Raw genomic sequence first — 21,618 nt, 5'->3', positions numbered from 1 at the left:
GTGGAGCTCCAGTGGGGCGAACTGCCACAAAAAGGGAAGTTTGCTTCATTCCAAGCCCCCAACTGTTGCTGCCCTTATTTGGGCTGTTACACATGCATGGCCGTGCATGTTCTTGTCCTGGCTCTGGAGGTGCCAGTGCAAAGATACACATAATAAACTCCGGCCAGACTGTCCACAGCTGCTCGCCTGTCCCTGCAGTAGCTTTCTGTTTGTAGGAGCATGATGCTAGGGCATGTGTTCATGTTGGGCCATTCTGTCATTCATTAAAAGACAACAGCTGCTTAATGCTAATGGGCTTGTTGTGTCAGAGCTGGTGAAGATCCTGCTGTGAGAAGGAGCGGAGGGCTTCTATTTTCCAAGACAGGTCCCTAAGCACTCCCCTGCTTAGGCTCCACGGAGCGCTCAGCCATCTGGGCAGTTCCTTGCAGAAGGGGATGGGTCAGGAGCAGGTTAATGTGGAGACAAACTATATCTTTGGCTTCAGCTCCCCTGCAGCCTTTTACTCTCAGCCCTGCAAACTCCTGAGCTGAAAAGTGGCAGGGCACAGGCTGCTTTCTGCTCTGAAAGTTTCGCTGAAGGTTTGTCCTTGGGGCTTTCATGTCCAAGAAAATTCCATCAGAGTGGCAGAACTGGAGCTCCCCGGCTAGGGAGCACTGCTGGTAGGCTCAACCTTTTGCCAGAGATCCTGCAGTTTTTAGTTGAACAGCTGTGAGTGAATATGACTTTTATTTTCTAAAACCACAGAACTTGTTTAACAGTGTTCTAGAAAAATGTGCATTGCTTCACATGCATACAAATATACCGACATACAGGTAATTAAACTGTGGTTTGAGAGAGTATCTTCTCTTGTCACATGGAAAAACAAATAATGTAATGTGTGGCCAAACATTTGCAATGTGCTAAGTCATCTTCATAAGGGCTATTTTTCTTCCATTCCTCAGCAAGAGAACATGAGTTCAGCAGGGAGGAAAAGAGGCAAGCCCAACAGAGGAGGAGGAAGAGGGAGAGGAGGCAGTGGCCATTCCAACAAGTCTCAACTTGGTGGAAATAGGAAATGTTCAACCAAAATTTGGGACGATGGAGATGACTTTTTTCTCCTCGAGGAACCAAGGCTGGAATCCAGGTCTCTCTGTTAATTTGGAGGGGTTTGGCACAGAGATGTTTGGGATACTTTGGGGCTGGTTTTTGGACACTTTTGAATATGCAGAAGTGTGAAGGGGTGATGAAGCAGTTTTTACATGTCTTTTTTGATTAACATTTTTAACATTTTGTAGCTAGGAAGGTTTGGGGACTTTTAAAAAGATTAGAACCTCTGATTTTCTTCTTTGGTCACAAGGTAATTTCAGAATGTCTTTGTCCCGAAAACACTAATAAACACAGAATATTCATTTTTGTGTATTACAAAGCAGAAGCTGGGCCATGGAAAATAAGCAATTTAGAATGAATATAGTATCCTGAATGTGTTCTGACCAATCTAGCTTAGAAATACGTGGTTGTACTGTGGTCTGATAACAGCTTTACCTAGCAAAGTGTTTATTAAATCACTTTGGATTTGACATAGGATAAAATACATATATGCATGCCTCTGTGTGTGCAGATATAGATACACACATCCCGGTAACGTAAGAATGAACCCAGCTGAATAATCCTTAGGTGATGGACTTGTCTTGTTTTGGTTTTCCTGTTTTGAATTACAGGGTTAGGTCCTAACACATCCCAGTTCAGTCAAGATCATTTGAGACAGGCAAATAAGTCCTTGTTATGGTCTGTTTTCATTTATAGATCAAATGCTTCTGCCAGAAGAAGAGGGCAAATGAAACGGAGACCTGAAGAGAGAATGCCTCTGCAGACCATACACATGACATCGGAGAACCAGAGAAGAGTGAAAGAACTTCTTCAGGAGCTTCAAGGGCAGGAGCTGGCTCCTGAATCAGAGTTAGTTTAAACAAAGGCACTACTTCTAGCTCTTCTAGATGAGCACGCTTTAATATGCACACTGTTAGAAATGAAAACGGTATTTTTTCTTTTAATTTGCTCTCAGGTCCTGTGGTTTTGAGTCTACTTTGTTCTACAATATTAACTCTAGGAAAGGGATAGCAGAATCCTCCATTTAAATGGAGGATTTAAAACTGCAGAGGCAGAGTTTTATGTCTCCTCAACAGTATAATTTTGTTTCATATTAATTTGATAACTCTTTTTATCAGAGTAGCTGGTTCTGGTGAAGACAATGATGAGCCTCATTACCTTGATGATGAACAGTGCTGGTCAACAGATCAGGAAGTTTCTCACATAATACAAAGGTCATCTGCTAAGCCAGCTGAGCACAGAATTGTGGAAAGTGAAGTGTCTTCATTTGCTGTGCACAAACTCTCCAGGTGATGCTTTTCAGTGAATAATTTGTATCCTGAAGAGGTAAATCGCTAGTCTGGATACTGTAAGCCCTCAGTGCTTAGACTTCTTGACTCCAGGGAAGTTATATGTGCAGAACTGATTAGTTTGTATCTATCTCCTACAAATTTATATATTAATTTAAAATAATGGTTTATGAAAATAAATCACTCTGGCCTTTTATCAGTAAAGTTTTCAGTTCTTTTTCCAAGACAATGAAACAGATACTGGGAAAGCTCAGGGACAATTGCTGGTATACATATGTTTCTTCCAGATACGTAATGTTTCAAAACCGTGTAAATGTTCTTCATCCATTTTGCTCAGATATGAGCATTTATTAACTACTGTTTCTTTGTTTGAGATTGTTTTATATATGAGAGGACTCAGCTTTTTCTGAAGAGTTTAATTTATATAGTTCGGCAGGGAAATCCAATCCTGTAACTATTATGTGCTACATTCTGAGGTGTGAGATAGAATCATAGAATAGTTTGGGTTGGAAGGGACCGTTGATGGTTTAGTCCAACCTCCCTGCAATAAGCAGGGACATCTTCAACTGGATCACGTTGCTGAGAGCCCCTTCCAACCTGAGCTTGAATGTTTCCAGGGATGGGGCCTCTCTGGGCAACCTGTTCCAGTGTTTCACTGCACTCACTGTCAAAGATTTCTTCCTTCTGTCTAGCCTAAATCTACCTTCTTTGAGTTTTAAACCATTACTCTTTTTACTATTGCAACAAGCCCTGCTAAAAAGTCTGTCCCCATCTTTCTTAAAAGCCCCCTTTAAGTACTGGTAGGCTGCAATAAGGTCTCCCCAGAGCTTTCTTTTCTCCAAGCTGAACAACCCCAACTCTCTCAGCCTTTCCTCATAGGAGAGGTTGTTCCATCCCTCTGATAATTTTTATGTCCCTCCTCTGGACCTGCTTCAACAGCTCCGTGTCTTTCCTGTGCTGAGGGCTCCATAGCTGGATGCAGGACTCCAGGTGGGGTCTCACCAGAGTGGAGTAGAGGGGCAGAATCACCTCCCTTGACCTGCTGGCCATGCTTCTTTTGAGGCAGCCCAGGATATGGTTGGCCTTCTGGGCTGTGAGCGCACGTTGCTGGCTCATGTCCAGCTTTTCATCCACCAGTATGCCCAGGTCCTTCTTGGCAGGGCTGCTCTCAATCCCTTCATCCCCCAGCCTGGATTGATACTAGGGATTGCCATATAAACTAATTTGTCACCTTATAAACAACTGACTAGCATTCACAGGCACCAAATTACTGCCTGCCACTGTCATGTAAAATATCATCAGTATTTTGATGTAGTAGTAATATCTCATGCTATACATGCTTCCTTACTGTAAGCCTAATCAAGCAGATCTGTGGTTATTTTGCTTCAAACAAGTCTCTGTCACTCATTTGTTGCCATGTTGTCTCTGTTTCGTCGCAGGTATGGTTTTGACAATGAGCGTTGTAGGACAGTACTGAGATCCTGCAATGGTAATATTGGGGCATCATTGGAGTATTTGCTATTGCAGTGCTTTACCGAAAGATATGGAGAGAAGATGCAGGTTTCTGCAACAGCTGCTGAAGGCAGTCGAGAAGAATGTTTAGAACAGAGACAAGAAGAGGCTTTCGCCCTCCAGTCAATCTATGGAGAAAAATTTGTCGAAAGAATTCAAAACCGTGTTTGGACTTTTAGTTTGGAATTGGAGTACCTAGCAAACAGGCTCAGCAAATCTAAACAAAAGGGTGGTTGTATTAGGGACACAGCAAAGCAGACTTCAAAGGAAGTATGTAAATTTTATCTCCAAGGAGGCTGCAGGTTTGGTTCAAAATGCAGATTTGGACATGAATTCTCTCCAAAGCACCCACAAAACCCAGCTAGGATCTCTGTAGATGATGCTCATCTCAGACCTAACAATGATGGTCCTATATATGAACTTGAAGTAAGATTTCCTGAAGAAAACAAGTATCCACTCCAGGCACCTCTTGTGGCATTTTATTCCACTGATGAGAATCTACCTCTTGCTTGTCGTTTACACATTGCTGAATTCCTCTTTGGAAAGGCCTTGATAGCTGCAGAGTCTAATGAACCAGTGGTGTACACCTTAGTGACTTGCTTAGAAGATGGATCTGAAATAAGCAAGTTACTTAAAAATACTTACCACAAGTACAGTGTTCGTCCTATGTCTCTGCTGGCAACACCTTCAGTAAAGCTACAGGCAGAGAGCACATCTGGTTCAAATCAAATGTCTGAAGGTACACCAAATTTCCTTCTACAGTTTCTAGGCTGAGAATGGTCAAAAAGATTTAAAAAAAAAAAAAAGAAATCAGAGCACCCAATTCAGGCACCTGTTCCACATCTATTTATGGAGATTAAAGTCATGTGGTGAGCCAGAGCCATAATCTGTTTGTGCCTCAGGAAGTCCCTTCCATAATAAAGCTGCAGCAGAGACGTTTTCTGCTGGCAAGAATGAAGTTAAAGGAGCACAGAGATAATGAGTTTGGGTTGCCAGAGTGAATGATGCCTATTCCCACACAATCAATATAAGGCCATTGAAAGATGTGGTGTGAGCTCACCAAAACTGACCAGAGAAGTGTGCTTGGAAGGCAACAGAGAAGGTTGTTTGCAAGCTTTGGTGCATCTGCTACTCATCTATTCAGAAACTTTTCTTTTTTTAATTACCAACCCTCCTCAAAATTAATTTTGTAAAGGTGGATTTAAGGCTAAGTAAATGTTGCAAGTGGTTCTAGAACGTTGTACAAGGTATCATCCCTTTTTCTGCATGCAAGTACAACTAGGTTGATTTCACAGGGGGAGAGTTGGGACTGTGTCACTCGTGGCAGGGTGACAGCAACTGCATGGCGTAGATGACCTGCAGGCTCTCAATTCCAAAACTGTTTTATCTAAGGCAAATTTTCTTCAGGAGAGTTTTCAAGAACAACTGCATCATGTTTTAGAGCACCTAAATAGTTGACAGCCTATTTTTTTATTATAGTAAAACAAATTATTCCATTTTTTAACAGCTCCACAGAAAGACAGCTTTGTTCCAGAAATTGGAATCAGAGGTTCTAAATAATCTTCCTTATGTTATAAAATACATTATTTATGTATTAAATGTAAATTAAATGTAAATGTAGCCTTAAAACTTTCAAGGGCTGACTTTACTGTCTGAGCAAATCCCAATTCAATTGATAGCCAGTAGGCACCAAAGTGACGGGTCCACTTTCAGCCTTGGTTTAAAAGTACTTGTCAGTGGCTTAACACTTAATGTTACAGTTTAGTTTGAATTAATTTAAGCTGGTGTTGCCATCACAGTCTTGTGCTCCATAGAAGTGGTCATGTGGTGAATTGGAGAGGGGAGCTGAGACACATGAAAAGTGTTAAGGAAGGCAAACCAGTTACCAGTCTGGTTCACTGTGTGGCCACCCAGACCATAGTGTTGCAGAGCACAGCTGGTGCAGGGGTAGTGACAAGTGGGTTGAAGCTGGAGAGGTTGTGGTTTGTTTGATGGGGTGAGGGGAGGTTTGCTGGTAGTGTTGAACTAAATGCATGTCAAAAAATGTCCTGCAGACACTCAGCTCCAGTCTAACAAGGTTCTTTGTTGAGAATGCTCCTGGAACATGTGTGTCTTTTCTGCAGTGCTGATGAGGTCCTGTTCCTTAGTAACAAGAATACCTAACTGTACATTCTCTGTCTCAAGCCTCAACAGCGTCAGAGCCTCAGGAAGAAGAGGAGGTGGCAGAAGAGGAGGAGGAAGATAGGTCTGAACAAGTTGTTGTGGAGAATGAGAGTTATGTGAACCTCAAGAAAAAGCTTTCCAAAAAGTATGATGTGCAGGCAAAGTCTCTATATAACGAAAATATTAAAATCTGCATGCAATTTCAGCTGAAAAAGGTATAACGAATATCTTTTTTCATGCTTACTTTAGAGAAATATATATTTAAACCACAGGCTGCTGTATCAAATGGTTCTGTTCCACTCCAGTGTGTGTCCTCACTGCTGTGGTGTTTGTTTTTGTGCATCAGTCTTCTAGGCACTTCCAGTCCATGTTGTATGAAAGACAGAAGCTCCCTGCGTGGCAAGAGAGAGAAACCATTCTTGGTTTGCTGAACAACCATCAAGTTCTTGTTGTGAGTGGCATGACGGGGTAAGAGTGTGATTGCACATACAGACTTCATGTATCAAAGTATACACAGAAGAATGTGAAATATGTATCCATGTTGTGAAAAGGTTAGGGTCATGGTCCATCTGTGAGCAGTGACAGCAGTCCTAGATGAACTTCATGTGAAGGATGACACTAATGAAACAAAGCAAATTTCGAGTGGAATGCAGTCATCTTAATTTACATGGCTGAAAGGCGGTAGGTTTGTGGGGTTTTTTTAATCCCTGATTTTGTTGTGCAGATGTGGGAAAACCACTCAGATTCCTCAGTTTATTTTGGATGCTTCATTACAAGGATCTCCAAGCAGAGTTGCAAACATCATCTGCACTCAGCCTCGTAGGATCTCTGCTATTTCTGTGGCTGAACGTGTAGCCAAAGAAAGAACAGAAAGGATTGGATTCACTGTTGGATATCAGATCCGTCTAGAAAGTGTAAAGGTATATATGCTTTGCTTGTTGGTTTTCTTTTAGTTGTATTAAAATGTGCTTAGTGCTTCGCTAGCATACAGAATCTCTACCCTGTATCTGCCATATAGTGAGATAAGCAAGTCTGTATCACCATATTTTATATTATATTATGAAATATATTCTGTATTTTATTTCATCTCAAGTTGTACAGTCCAGTTTACAGAAAAAGAGTGCAGTACTATGTCTTGTATTGTTGTTTTTCTTTCTGTTGAGACAGAAGGCAAAGAGACAGGTAAAGGGGTCTGAGAGTATGAGTAATACTTCTGTCCTCTGGAAGGCTACTGACTTCATTTCCACTTGCCTCCATTTCCATTTGTCTCCCAAGCAGAGATTGAAGGGTACAGCTTCAGTCAGCCAGAAGGGAGGGTTGAGTTCAAACTGCTGCCTTGCGAAGTGAAATTTTGTCTACATTGCAGCCGATTGCTTTTTCCAAGAACTATGTTAAAAAAAGGCATTCACTAAATCCTTCTAGGGAGTTGTTTATCAGAAAGCAACTTCCACAGGAAAAACAGTTTAGATTTTTTGTTTACCCCTTATAGTTAGTAATGCCCCTTGGTAAGAAGCAGATACTCTTCAGTTTTAATCAAGAAAGAAAAATGCTTCAGCCCATCTCCAGCAGGGATTGCTTGTTCCCGTTCTGCCAAACCTGGCACTCAGCTGAAACCGAATGCTTTACAGCAACACCTGTTCTCTTTGCACTATGTTAAGTTGCACAAAGTCAACTGAATGCTTTGTCTTACCGTTCAAGTCATCAGCTACCAGACTCTTGTACTGCACTACTGGTGTGCTGTTGAGAAGGCTGGAAGGAGATCTGACTTTGCAGGGAATCACACATGTAATTGTTGATGAAGTTCACGAAAGAACAGAAGAAAGGTAAATAATCTTTTATGCCATACGCAAAATGAAGAAACATAGTCAGAAGGATAAAGGTGACTAAGGTGCAAGTAACTGAAGTCAGACTTGTTGATCCTGTGGCCATAATGTGGCATGGTGGAAGGAGTCTGGTTTTAGGTTCTTGTCTTTGGTCAATAGGAAGTTGTGTTGCAGCAGCTTGCAAAGAAAGCATGTCTCTTAAATTTCTGTGCCTCCAATCTGCCATGACATTGCACTGTTGCTGAAAAGAGGTTTTGAATGGGGCTGGAGGGTTAAGTAACTTTTTAACCACAGTTGTCTGGTTCTTCCCTTGTTTCAGCTTTTACCAAATACCCCAATTCTTCACATGCTCTTTTGGGAATTATTTCTCCTGATGCAGACTTCAGCAGAGCACCTGCAAGGGACAAGTGCTCACATTTTCTTCCAGTAATGAAGCATAGCAAAAAAGACTAATCTGTTATTTTGAGTTAATTTGTTACCTAATGTTCTTGTTTTGTTATTAATTTAATTAATTTATAAGGTAGCTAGAGCTTTTTGTAACCCTGACACTCTACTAAGGGACAACCAAAAAGTAGGCAGATTGCCTTCCATTAATTTATTGTATTATTAGCCCCCAGACATTCTGAGAAGCTCATGCTTCTGTGGTGGTATCACTGTGCCTTTGAAAACACCAAGAAGGTGGACAGAATGGGGAGAAAAAAAGGATTCTGAAAGTTAGCACTGAGGAAATTCAAATGTCTTTTTGCTTGTTTTCTTCAGTGACTTCTTGCTGCTGGTTCTGAAGGATATAATGGTTCAGAGGCCAGACCTGCGCATTATACTAATGAGTGCCACCTTGAATGCAGAGCTTTTTTCTCAATACTTTCACTCCTGTCCAATTATTAACATACCAGGTGAAAACCATTCATATTTATTGACTTGTCACATTCATTGTTTTAGGGGTTTGTTTTCAGTATTTCTGCTTGAGAAGAGTTTCTCAATTCAAGTGCAAGGGGCTAATTTGCAAAGTGGCAAGATGAGTATACAAGAACTATGACTCCAAGGGCTTAGACAATGAGATTTAGGAGAGAGAAGACTTTTTTGTCCTGTCTCTATACCAGCAGAATTTCCTTCCCCAAAAGACCAAAATTGTATGGTGTATGTTCCCTCAGCTAGTTTCACCACAGTTGAAGACTCTTCTCTATCCTTGTGAAAAAGAAGCAGTGAGAGGATCCAGCTGGATGTGTACACATTTAGCTAAATGTGCCTTTTAAATTGCTAAGTTATTACATGGAGCATGACAGAAGCATGTAGCCTCAGGGGTATGTTCCCATAAGCCCTTCTCTGACTGTGTAAGTGCATGTGACCAAACCATGTTTGGAAAGTATCCACTCTTTGTCCTAGACAGAAATTGTATTGAAGAGTGCAGTATAAATGAGAGCTGTAAAACAGTGTATGACACTGTTTGAAATGATGAAAGCATTTCACACTGAAACCTGTGTGAAATGATAACCATCTTTTGTCTTTTGCCTCTTTTTCTGCATGTTGTGTGGCATGCAGATTTATTCTCATGTTTCCTTTTAGGTCAAACATTTCCTGTGGATCAGTTTTTTCTGGAAGACGTGATTGCAATGACAAGGTATGAAATTGCCAAACATTCTCAGATGTATGTGTCCTTTGAGGTTGCACTGTTGACCTTGAGACTGCAGTAGTTCTGTGCATAGATTTAAAAATTAAATCCACTCAGATTTCCCCCACCATCTGCAGTCTTGGAATTCTACTAAAGCATGGACTTGAAACCATACTTCTTATAGTGCAGTGCAGTCTGGGATCTCATGCCAAAACAAGCCTTTCTGCATTAAATACAACATAAGTACTCAAGAAAAGGTGAGCTTTGCCATGAAGAGCTTGTCAGTGCTTGTGCTTTACTTGTTTCATTGGTGGTTAGAAATTGGTAAGCAAAAGAAATTTGAAGGTAGCTTTCAGCACTGAAGGTGAAAAATAAAGCATACCAAACAACTCCTCTTTGTAAGCCCTCCCTTGCAGCTCAGGTACCAGATTCCTGTTACCACTTGTAGTTACTGGAGAGTCACAGCAGCTCAGGTATTCCAGATAGTAAATTGATCAGCTATTGTAAATTATTTGTGGATTGTTGCTCTGAGCTGCCCACTTAGCTGTCAAGATCAAGTTTGCAGTCCTAGTCTTTCACATCACAGCTTTTAAAAGACCAACATCTCGGTATGGAAGGACATCTTGACCTTGATGCTGTCTATGGTTTTGCAACCCCCTTATACAACGTTCCTCTCAGATTTTTATATAAATACTTTTCATACCCTGTCTTTGTAGTTAATTATTAGAAGGAGACTGTTAAGCTTCTATCCATGCCACTAAATGTTCTGCTGGTCAGGTATGTTTTAGAGGACAGTAGTCCCTACAGGCGCAAGATGAAGCAAGAAAACAAACAGAGTGGAAGACACCAAAGAACTGCATTTGAAGAAGTAGAGGAGGACCTGAGATGTGCTGGCGTTCTGGAAGGCACTGATGCAGTTGTCAGAGATTCAGATCCAGACCAAAAACTAACTCTGAAGCAGCTCCTTACACGATATAAAGGTGACCTCCTTCTTAAATCTAATAAATGGGCATGTAACATTTGCCACCCAAAATGGTATGTTAGCATATGATACTGTGTGTTGAATGCATATGTATATTTCAGAGTTTTGTACTTGTGAAGTTAAGCAGGTCACTGCTTCTAGGTGAGATCAGAAACCTCCTGCCAGCTTAAAAAAAAAAAAAAAAAAAAAGAGAGAGAACGCATTGTTCTCTTAAACTAGAACAAACATCTTGGCTGAAAACAGGTCTTAGCATCTGAAAATGGACAGTTTTCAGCTGCTGTCTGTTTCCATCCCATCTGAAAGATGCCTTGTTAATTCCACTTTCTTCTCTGGATCTGTGCTTGCTGGAGCAGCTTTACTTAAAGCACAAGCATGTATCTGCCTGCTTCAAGCAGGCCACTTCAGCACGACAAGCCTTCCTTGAGAAATTCAGTCACTCAGTGAATGCCCTAGTAAGAGAGGCAGACCTTCCCATGAACTTCCCACTGTTATCATCAAAATCCTCCTTGTGCTTAGTCCTGAAGAGTTCCTCCCTGCACACCCTTATGGTGAGCACTACAGTGGTATTGAGTGAGAGCCATTGCTTAAAAGCTTCAGATTGCTGCTAGACAGTTAACCGTCTCAGAAGAGTAAGGGAACCTGGATTTTTTTTTTGAGTGTCTGTAAGAAACATTGGAAGGGAGGAGAGAGAGCTTGAGAAGGTAGTCCTGGAAGTATCTGTAAGTGGCCATATGAAGGCTTTCAGCTCCTCTTACCACTAGTATGTGAGCGTGTTGTTCTGCTAGTAGCTGAATGCTGATCTAGGCTGTGCACAGGGCTGGTGTGAGCCCAATGTAAGGCATGAGAAAGGAACAGAAGAGCTGAAACAGAGGAAAGCATTGAAGTGGAGGGGGAATGTGACGCATTGAGTCACTTACAGAGCTACCTGTGTCTGGTCTAAGCCAGATGCTGTTTAAACCAAGGTGTGGTTGGTTTTGCAGTCACACTGGTTCAGTGCATCCAGCAGACGTTTTTACAAGAGATGGACTTACTGTGTGTTTTATTTCTTTTTCCTCAGGGGTTAACAAGGCAGTGTTGAAAACAATGTCTGTCATGGACTTGGACAAAGTTAATCTGGAATTAATTGAAGCCTTGCTGGAATGGATAGTTGCTGGCAGACATTCATACCCCCCTGGTAATTTCATTGTCCTTGAGAGAGAAACAAAAGTAGATTCATGGAGGCTGCGCACTTATAGACAGCCCAAAGCTAATGTTTTGCATGGAGAGTTTCTGGAGTTACTATTTTTGAAAAAAAAGTTCTAGCTGAGTAACAATGCCCCTGATATACATGAGATGGTGAGAGAATTGTCTACTTTGGAAAGTCTTTGGTGAGAGACTCTTGCAGCCTGTGTGTTTTTTGTACAATAATTGCAAAACAGAGCTGGAGTTTTGACTTGGGCCTTCTGCACTTTAAAATATCATGCTGTCCTGTCTGTTGAGTGATTTTTTTTTTTTTTTTTTTTAAACCTACATGTACAGGTGCTGTATTGATATTTTTGCCTGGTTTAGCAGAGATCAAGATGCTTTACGAGCAGCTCCAGTCTAATGCTCTTTTTAATAACAGGCACAGCAAGAGGTAAGGCAGAAAAGCTCCAAAACTATCGGTCTTTACCCATAAATAAAGAGTAGCTTCCTGCACAAAGCCTGCCTCTATCTAGGGATAAATAAAGGTTATTAAATGCCTGCGATAGCTTGTGATATGAAGGTCTTGACTCCAGCCAGGGTCATTTCTTTTCTACTATCTTACAGCCTTGCTCTTTTGTTTTTTTTCTCCTCAACTCAGGAAGGTCAGTTGTTGAAGTTCTCAGAGACCCTACTGATGAATGTTCTCCATTTTGTGCCTCTGCATGATCCAGTGGACTGTTGAAAACTTCATCTCAGCCCTTTTTCTGTTTCAGAACATTTGTTGAGATGCATTCAGTTGTGGTTGTATTTGTCCTTAGATTGTTACATGGAGATGTAATTGAATCTCCTTGACTAAACAGTTTTTATACAGATGTCCATGGAAAGGTTAGCTGGAGTGATTTCTTCCAGTCTGACATTCCAGATTCTAGACTCTTCAGAAGAGGCAAAATTTTTGCTCAACAATATTCTGAGACTTGTCCCTTCTGTAAACTTCTCCACCTTCCCCTAGAACATGTATCAGAAATGGTGTGGCCAGCAGGACTAGGGAAGTTATTGTCCCTTTGTACTCAGCACTGGTGAGGCCACATCTCAAATACTGTGTTCAGTTTTGGGCCCCTCACTACAAGAAGGATACTGAGGTGCTAGAGCATGTCTAAAGAAGAGCAACAAAGCTGCTGAAGAGTCTAGAGAACAAGTCCTGTGAGGAGCAGATGAAGGAACTGAGGTTGTTTAGCCTGGAGAAAAGGAGGCTGAGGGGAGACCTTGTTGCTCTCCACAGCTACCTTGAAAGGAGTTTGTAGTGAGGTGGGTGTTGGTCTCTTCTCCAAGTAACAAGTGATAGAATGAGAGGAAAGAGCCTCAAGTTGTGCCAGGGCAGGTTTAGATTGGATATTAGAAAAAAATACTTTCATCAAAAGTGTTATCAAGCACTGGAACAGGCTGCCCAGGAAAGTGATTGAGTCACCATCCCTGGAGGTATTTAAAAGACATGTAGACGTGGTGCTTAGGGACATGGTTTAGTGGTGGACTTGGCAGTGTGAGCTTAACAGTTGGACTCTTATGATCTTAAGGGTCTTTTCCAATCTAAATGATTCTATAATTCTGTGTCTTAAAGGTGATACGGCAGAGAAGTTTGCTGGTTTCATATTGCTTTGAATGGCTGTGGGCAGTGTCTAGTACTAGTGAAGCAAAAGTGTGTGCAGGGAGGTTGTTCCCAAGATTGTTCCCAGCCTTTTCCAAGGCTGGAGATGGCACTGAGAATGCTGTCATATTGTCCTTCCAGGTGTGTCGTTTATCCGCTTCATTCTTCACTGTCTAGTGAAGAACAGCAGTCTGTGTTCCTCAGGCCTCCTGCAGGAGTTATCAAAATCATCATCTCTACAAACATTGCAGAAACATCTGTCACCATTGATGATGTGGTCTATGTCATTGATTCTGGAAAAATGAAGGAGAAAAGGTACTGGGGTTCATTCTTCAGGGCTTTGTGATCTGTGAGACTGCTCTATGCCTTGAGCTGCATACTTTAGCTGTCCGAAGAGCTGGGAAAATCTTGAAGGAACTGCGGAAAGCTGCTGCAAGGTGGAAGAAGCCAGTCTAGATTCAGATCCAACTGCAGGGGTGGGAATTGGGTCCATACAGAAGTTGGCAGCATCTGACTGCTCAACTGTGTTCAGTTTTGGGCCCCTCACTGCAAGAAGGATATTGAGTTGCTGGAGCATGTCCAGAGAGGGGCAATGAAGCTGGTGAGGGGTCTGGAGCACAAGTCTTATTAGGAGTGGCTGAGGGAACTGGGGTTGTTTAGTCTGGAGAAGAGGAGGCTGAGGGGAGACCTTATCGCTCTCTACAACTATCTGAAAGGGTGTTGTGGTGAGGTGGGTGTTGGTCTCTTCTCCCAATTAACTAGTGATAGGATGAGAGGAAATGGCCTCACGTTCCACCAGGGGAGGTTTAGACTGGATATTAAGAAGAATTTCTTTACTGAAAGAGTGGTCAGGCATTGGAACAGGCTTCCCAGAGAGGTGGTGGAGTCACCATCACTGGAAGTATTCAAAAAAACGTGTGGACGTGGCAGTTCAGGACATGGTTTAGTGGGCATGGTGGTGTTGGGTTGATGGTTGGACTTGATGATCTTAAAGGTCTTTTCCAGCCTTAATGATTCTGTGACCTCCAGCTTGTTCACTGTACATTCATGAATATAAGCCTGTCTCTTGCTCTCCTGTAGATATGACCCAAGCAAAGGAATGGAAAGTCTGGAAGACACGTTTGTGTCCAAGGCCAACGCTCTGCAGAGGAAAGGGCGAGCAGGCCGTGTAGCCTCAGGCGTCTGTTTTCATCTTTTCAGTAGCCATCACTATAACCATCATCTTATAAAACAGCAGTTACCAGAAATACAAAGGGTGCCCTTGGAGCAGCTTTGTCTAAGGTGAGCTGTTGTTCCTGTATTGCCTGAAAAAGCCAGCGTGCAGAACATCTTTCCTCCACTGCAGGGAGCACCTGGAATGCCATTACCAAGGTGTTTAGTTTCCTCAGTGTTTTCTCACATCATGAGACCAAGAAACTTGCTCTGGAGATTTAAGGCTCTGTCAGCTGATTGTTTTGATTTTACTGTCACATTGCCTCTGCATCCAGACCCTCCCCGAATCGCACCCTCCATCAGTTCTCCCTGCCCTTCTTCACATTCCTTAGCTCTCGTCTGACCCTGGGAAAAAGATACATGTCTCAGATCTCTCATCACCAGAGAAGTCGGTTGTATTCCTGTACTCCAGATCCATGGTAGATGGTTGCCCCTTTATGCTGTAAACTCTCCTGTGTTGTTTCTGTGCAGCATAGTACAGTAAACCCACAGCCTGGATCGAGCACCACCATCATGCAAATACTAAATGAAGAGGCCCTCCTGTCCCTGTTGCACACTGTGCACCTCTTTGTGTTGTTTCGGTTCCTTTTTGTACAAATTTTTTTTTTACAGTAAAAACTTTATTTTAAACTCTAGTGTGCTAAATAGGAATCTGTTCTTATGGACTGTGAGTTTGGATGAGGTATACTGCCCCCCAATGTTTTCATGTTGCTTCCTGACTTGAAATACATGTTACAGGCCCTCTTCTAGGGAGCATGTTCCTAGAAGCATGGTTTCTGTTGGTTTTTTTGTTTTGTTTTTATAAAAGCTTGCTTTTTTGTCCTGTGTATGGAACTAAGCTGCTTTTTTTTCTTTTTAAATTCCCCCCACCCCCTTAAGAATTAAGATTCTGGAGATGTTTTCTGCACAGAGCCTTCAGTCTGTCTTATCACGACTAATTGAGCCCCCTAGAACTGAGTCTTTGCAAACATCAAAGCTACGACTACAAGACTTGGGAGCATTAACTCGAGACGAAAAGCTCACCCCTCTGGGATATCACTTGGCTTCTCTGCCTGTTGATGTCAGGATTGGCAAGCTAATGCTGTTTGGCACCATCTTCCGCTGCCTGGATCCTGCACTAACTATAGCAGCCAGTCTGGCCTTTAAGTCGCCTTTTGTAAGTGTTCTTAACTGTGTATCCCACTTTGAAAGTTCTGTGTTTTCATGCAGCAACAAAATGCTGCGTACTACAGCAGCGTACTACACTTGAGTATTTTAATTCTCCCTTTTAACCTATGTTGTTTGTATGTTAATACAGTGCTCATTAAAAAAGTCCAGTTATAAGCAGAAGATGAGAACAATGCAGCAGTGACAAGAATGTTATTCTAAGTGAACAGTAGAAACAGAATGAATATTAGTTTTAATTTGAACTAAGAAGTACAGCCAGTCCATTTTGTCCAAATTTGGTATAAAAATTGAAATGAATGGCAATATAAGAAGCAGTTAGAAATTATTATGAAACAGTGATAATGATGAAGTTGACATGTCTGAGCTGTGAATGCAGAGTTCAGTCTGGATCTCAGTTTGTGTGTTCACTTTCACTTTGGCTTTTTGAATCAGCTGCTGTAATCTACTGCAATGTACAAACTTGCATGAAAAGTCAGACTTTCTTGAAGTTTTGATTGCTATTGTTAGTAGTGCAAATAGTTTGTATTGAGAATAGTTGTGAAAGAATTGGAAATAGATTGTTCTAGTTATTTCATTGCATATTGTTTTCCATATGCTTATTGGGCATTTTCTACAGCATTTTGACTTCAAGTGCTGTAAGTTTCTATATGATGATATAGAATAACTTGAATTCAGCTTTTTGAATGTCCTGAGTTACTATCACCTTCTTCTCTCCCTCAGACCCAAGTGGATTTTAGACTTGCTGTGCTGTTCTCTATTATAGACGTTCTCATTTGAGCTACAGCTCCACTAACTTGCTAAGATTTGTCAGATGGGATGGTGTTTGGCATGGATCTTTGGCAGCTGCAGAGAGGTCTGCCCAAAATGAGGTATTTTCTGTGAGCTGGTCAGTCACAGATTTACCTTTGGATCTCTTGTGGTTAGACAGGGCAATGGGCTTAGGTGCTCTGCTGTTGAATAGGCATTTTTTTTAATGCCTTATATTTTCTGTTATCCATGGAGAAAATTTGCATTTAGAGCTGTGAGCTGCTCGGAAAATACCAAGGTTATGTGGGGGGAAGAACACAATCTGTTACTGCCTGTCTAGGTGTCACCATGGGATAAAAGGGAAGAAGCAAACAAAAAGAAGCTGGAGTTTGCATTAGGAAATAGTGACTACCTGGCTCTTCTCCAGGCCTATAAGGTGAGCTAAAATTCAGTAGCCTCTCCGAGAGGTTTGTGATGTGCTTGAAATTCAACTGAAATATTTTATTAAAGATTTCCTCCCATCCTTTCAATTAGGGATGGTGTTTAAGTATCAAACAGGGCTCTCAGGCAAGCTACAACTACTGCAGGGAGAACTTTTTGTCAGGAAGAGTTCTTCAGGTAAGTCATTTTTTGTGGCCTTGCACAGGGACTGGTTGAGTCACTGGCAGAGTCCTAGTGGCAAAAATAAGCAACTGTTGAGGACTCTCCCATCACAGCCCTTTGTCTGTTTGTAGGAAATTGCCAGTCTGAAACGGCAATTCACAGAACTGCTTTCTGACATCGGGTTTGTGAAGGAGGGGTTAAGAGCCAGGGACATTGAGAAGAAGTGGTCCCAGGGAGGTGATGGTGTGTTGGATGCCACAGGAGAAGAGGTAATTTGCAGAATTTCCATGCTCCAAAATTATGCTGCAGTTTTTCATTTGACCTGGGTGCTAGGCTCTGGACTGGTGGACTTCTGGCCACAGCCTGGCTTTGTAATCTCACACTGTCAACAGTCACTTCCTACCTGCTCTGTTCTTCCTCCCTGTACATCATACGTGCTGGTACTAGCCTTGATTGCATGAGGCCATATGTGCCCAGGAAGAACAGGCCCAGATGTGGAAGTGAGCTGAAACCTGCTCCTTTGAGACAGTGAAACACTGTTGATTTGACACGTTAGAAGTCAGCAAGTGGTGGAAAGGCATGGGTCTGACTCATGACCTGGCCTGAATGTTTGGATTAGTGCCAACCTTATTTTGGGAACAGAATTACATTACAGAGCAGGCAGTGAAATATTTCAGCATTGCGGACTGTGTTCAAAAAGCAGTACCCCCAGAGCCAAAGAACTCTTAGGGCTGCATGATGAAGTGCTAAGGGTTTAGTAGTTGTAGAGTCTCACTGTGCGTTGGAAGTGAGCTTTGTGTGTGCTTGCTTTCTGTCGGGGGCAAGCGACTTTGTAGCCAGACTTCAGGGAACAATTAGGTTCAGCACTAACTGCATCAAGAGATTTGCTCCATTGATAGTGGGGGGAACACAGCCGAGGTCTAGCCTGAGCCCTTAGGAGCAGTAACTTGGTTCTCCCCTATAAAGCACTGCAATGCAGCTATGAAAGTAAGTCAGTTTCAGGAATTCAATCATTCCAGAAGCGAGGCTTTACCTTTATAGACTTACCTATAGAATACCTAATGCATGCATTAATTTCACAGGCAAACTCGAATGCAGAGAACATCAAGCTGATCTCAGCTATGTTGTGTGCTGCACTGTATCCCAACGTTGTTCAGGTAAAAGAATGCTTTTTCACTTTCCCTTCTGCTATCTAGCATATCCACATAGCCTGCTTTCAGTCTGGGCTGATTGTGGCAGACTTGAGCCTGGCTTAGGTTGACAAAGCTTGCTGCTTATAATGTTAGAGCCAGGCAGCTGAGTTGCAGTTTGTATTGCTTGAGACTGCTGCTGTTCCTACAGGCTGATTTTAGTGTCACACAGAAACCAGCAGCAAATGTTTTTAAGAAGCTACTTTAAATTACAGCTTTTTAGAAGGCTGAGGTTACAAATGAACAGTCAGGGTTAGACAGCACCCAGCGTGTAATATTTCTCTAGTGACTTGATGTTTTACTACTTGAGAATTTCTGGTTTTGATAAAATTAAAATGTAGAATTAAAAAGGTTTTCTGGTACAGCAGATTTTAATAATTTTTTTATTTTACCATACAGGTGAAAAAGCCAGAGGGCAAATACCAGAAGACCAGTACAGGAGCTGTCAAAATGCAACCAAAAGCAGAAGAACTGAAATTTGTTACCAAAAATGATGGTTATGTTCACATTCACCCTTCATCTGTGAATTATCAGGTCAAGATTCTTTTTTTCTGCAAAGCAGGCTCTTTTTTATAAAATAAATCGCCTTTGCTTGAGCAGTTGAGATTACAGTGAGGGTCCCTATTGATGTTTAAAAAACCCAAATCTTCATGACTGAACAGTCCCTTTAGAATTGTAAAATAATGGTGTGTTCCTGAGTTGAGTGTTCTTTTCAGCACACAGTTAATAAATTCCAGCCTCTGGAGTGGAATTAGCAGACGGCAGTAAACCCCCAGTTCATGGTTTCTTAAGCTGCATCTGCAAAGCTGCACACAAAAATGTTGCAGTTGCAATGCTCCTCTGGCTTCTCCTCGGCATTGACTGAGATTGCATGCACATATATAGCACCTGATATTACTTGTCCCCACCTCCCCTCCCCAGGCTTCGTCTCTTCAGCTGAAATGTTATTTATTGGTAAATAATTCAGGGACATACATACTCTTGTTCGTTACTTTGTGTGTCCTCAAACTCTGAAGTTAGTTTCCTTTCCATCTTAATAGCTAATACTGCAATAAAAGCTCTTCACTCTCTGCCATGATATAAGGTTATAATTTGTCTCAAGAAATTTGTCTCCATATTTGATGATTCATTGCTTTTCCAGGATATAAATTACTTGCTTTAAAAAAAAGTGGGTTTTTAATCATTAACCACATATTTGGGTTATCAAAGGCTTTGAACTGTTCATCACTTGCTTTGAAAGACCATAAACAAACACGCACATGAAAATGTCCTTAGCATGAAATGAAGAACTTGGGGAAACATTGATGAATTAGCTGATTTCTCACATGCTCACTGCAAAGTGGGAAGGAGCAAGGGCTAACTGGTAAAGTTAAGTTTTTGGCAGCTCTTAAGGGTCAGAGCCTGTTAGTGCATTTTAGGCACATTTGCTGTTCTTTGCAGCTGTAAAAGAGGCAGGGGAGGGCCCATATTTGCTTGAGCAGGTAGGAAGAGATGTGGCACTTTAACAAGTATGTTGTGTATGTTCTAGACTAGGCACTTTGAGAGCCCCTACCTGGTGTATCATGAGAAAATCAAGACCAGCCGTGTGTTCATTCGAGACTGCAGTATGGTGTCAGTGTACCCGCTGGTCCTGCTTGGAGGTGGGCAGGTTCACATGCAGCTGCAGAAAGGAGAATTTGTCATTTCTCTTGATGATGGATGGATACGGTTTGTGGCTGCTTCTCACCAGGTAAGGAAAAGGAGAGAGAGATAATACTGGGAGTGCTGCAGAGCTGTGCTTTTGTTTAGAATGCAGGAGGTGCATTTCATGAGCCTTACACTCACCTCTGTGTTTTACCATGTGTTAGGTGGCAGAGCTGGTGAAAGAGCTGCGCTGTGAACTCGACCAGCTGCTGCAGGATAAAATCAAGAATCCCAGCATGGATTTATGTATGTGCCCCCGTGGATCTCAGATCATCGGAATGATTGTAAAGCTTGTGACCACACAGTAACATGAGAACAGCTTTCTGTGAAGACTCACTGTTTGCTACTGCCTGAGAACAGACCAAGTAACATCAGTGTCTTAATGTATTTGTTGTCTCAAAACATGGCACTGATCTCTGGAAGACCAAGCTGGCAACTCTATTATTGTGACAAGTTTTTGGGGGTTTTGTTTTTGGTTCCCCCCCCCCTTTGTTTGCCGAGAGCTCACATGTTCAAAGATGGCTTACAGTATGCTCTGGGGAATGGGAAAAGGGCAAATCTCCTGGGGGAACAGAAACCTCCAAGTAAGAAAGTAAAGTGATTTTTTCATGAGGCTATACACTGGCAGTAGTGTTTTCTGGTCACAAAAATACCCAATACCTAGCTGCTGCTTGTAATAGTCATGCCTGGAGGCTGCTCACAAATTGGTTTAAACTCACTTCTACATTTTGACCAAGATTTGACTGAGGTAGTCAGTCTTGGCTGACCAGGGATTGATTTGCTTAAGGTTCAACCCAAGGCCCTTAAAAAGGTGCCTTTTGATTCATGTCAAGTGGTTCTGAAATGGAGTTACAGAGTGTCCTCTGGCAAGGAGACTATACCAGATCAGTCAGTTAGTTGGATCAGTGCAGGCTGCTCTGGTTACAGTGTAAAACTGCAGGAAAGTGTGGCAATTTCCCCTGAAAGCCAGGCTTTTCCAGCCCCCACTGTGCTGTGATAAAGTAAAACAGATGAGATAGGTAGACTGCTGCAGCGCATTAAAAATGGACCCTTGTGTGGATGGTACTGCTCACTGTTAACCTCCTCTGGTAGGTGCTAGCCCTCCTGTCACCTGGCACAGCTGGAAGAAAGTCCCACTTTTGGAAACTTTTAACCAAACTCCTGCTTACAGAAGAGTGTGGCAAAATGACACAGTCATAATGAACTATTACTTCTTCCCTTCAACAGGGAATGCTGAGCATTGCTACAGTCAAGCTGCTTGATGTACTAGCAATTGCAAATACTAGCAAGTGTCTTCAGTGAAATAACTTTGCTGTCATCTGTAATAGTAAAACCAGAGTAAACACTGTCCCTACCACCAGCCCTAGCTAGAAATAGCCTACAGGCTGAGGAAAGATGAGCAGAAGGAAGTATATTGTCTGGGGACTACTTTGATTTTTTCAAAACACACAGCTGAACATTTGTAGAAGTGCTTTCACAGCAACACACCCTTGCATGACAAAGACAGTACCAAGACCAACATACCAGTGCAGTAGAATGCAGTTTAACATACCCACAGAGACCAGAAGTCTAAACTGTTGCCTTAGCTTAATGTTGGTCAACACTAGCACCATACTCCTGTAACTGTGCACCTGGACACTTGGGGTTTTTTCTGAGGTTTTAGTGAAGAGCTGTTAAGGCCTAGGAGTCCTGGGGCAGGGTATTACAGAGGTATACAGAGCATGTTGTCAGCCATTAGCTCTTGTG

General features: G+C 42.1%; 1 protein-coding gene across 2 annotated transcripts; it reads left to right on the top strand.

Annotated features, from left to right (window-relative positions):
* Nucleotides 1-950: 950 nt before the first annotated feature.
* Nucleotides 951-20,180, top strand: DHX57 (DExH-box helicase 57; the record flags this gene model as incomplete). 2 transcript variants are annotated; one of them, XM_081998028.1, is made up of 23 exons in its annotated part: nt 951-1,111; nt 1,783-1,935; nt 2,205-2,375; nt 3,815-4,626; nt 6,072-6,265; nt 6,397-6,518; nt 6,775-6,970; nt 7,749-7,873; nt 8,633-8,766; nt 9,437-9,491; nt 10,260-10,462; nt 11,522-11,638; nt 11,983-12,079; nt 13,412-13,585; nt 14,351-14,551; nt 15,362-15,638; nt 16,737-16,832; nt 16,931-17,014; nt 17,131-17,268; nt 18,082-18,156; nt 18,589-18,723; nt 19,718-19,918; nt 20,037-20,180. In XM_081998028.1, the coding sequence occupies 23 exons, from the start codon at nt 951-953 to the stop codon at nt 20,178-20,180; spliced, it is 4,065 nt and encodes a 1,354-aa protein (XP_081854154.1). The 2 variants fall into 2 exon arrangements, with proteins under 2 accessions (XP_081854154.1, XP_081854153.1); XM_081998027.1 differs by having other exon boundaries at nt 951-1,123.
* Between the last annotated feature and the right edge of the window lie 1,438 nt (nt 20,181-21,618).

This window comes from Phaethon aethereus, assembly GCF_964289735.1.
Source record: "Phaethon aethereus genome assembly, chromosome: 3".
Classification (NCBI taxonomy): Eukaryota; Metazoa; Chordata; class Aves; order Phaethontiformes; family Phaethontidae; genus Phaethon; species Phaethon aethereus.
This window is presented reverse-complemented; position numbering and strand designations above follow the sequence as displayed.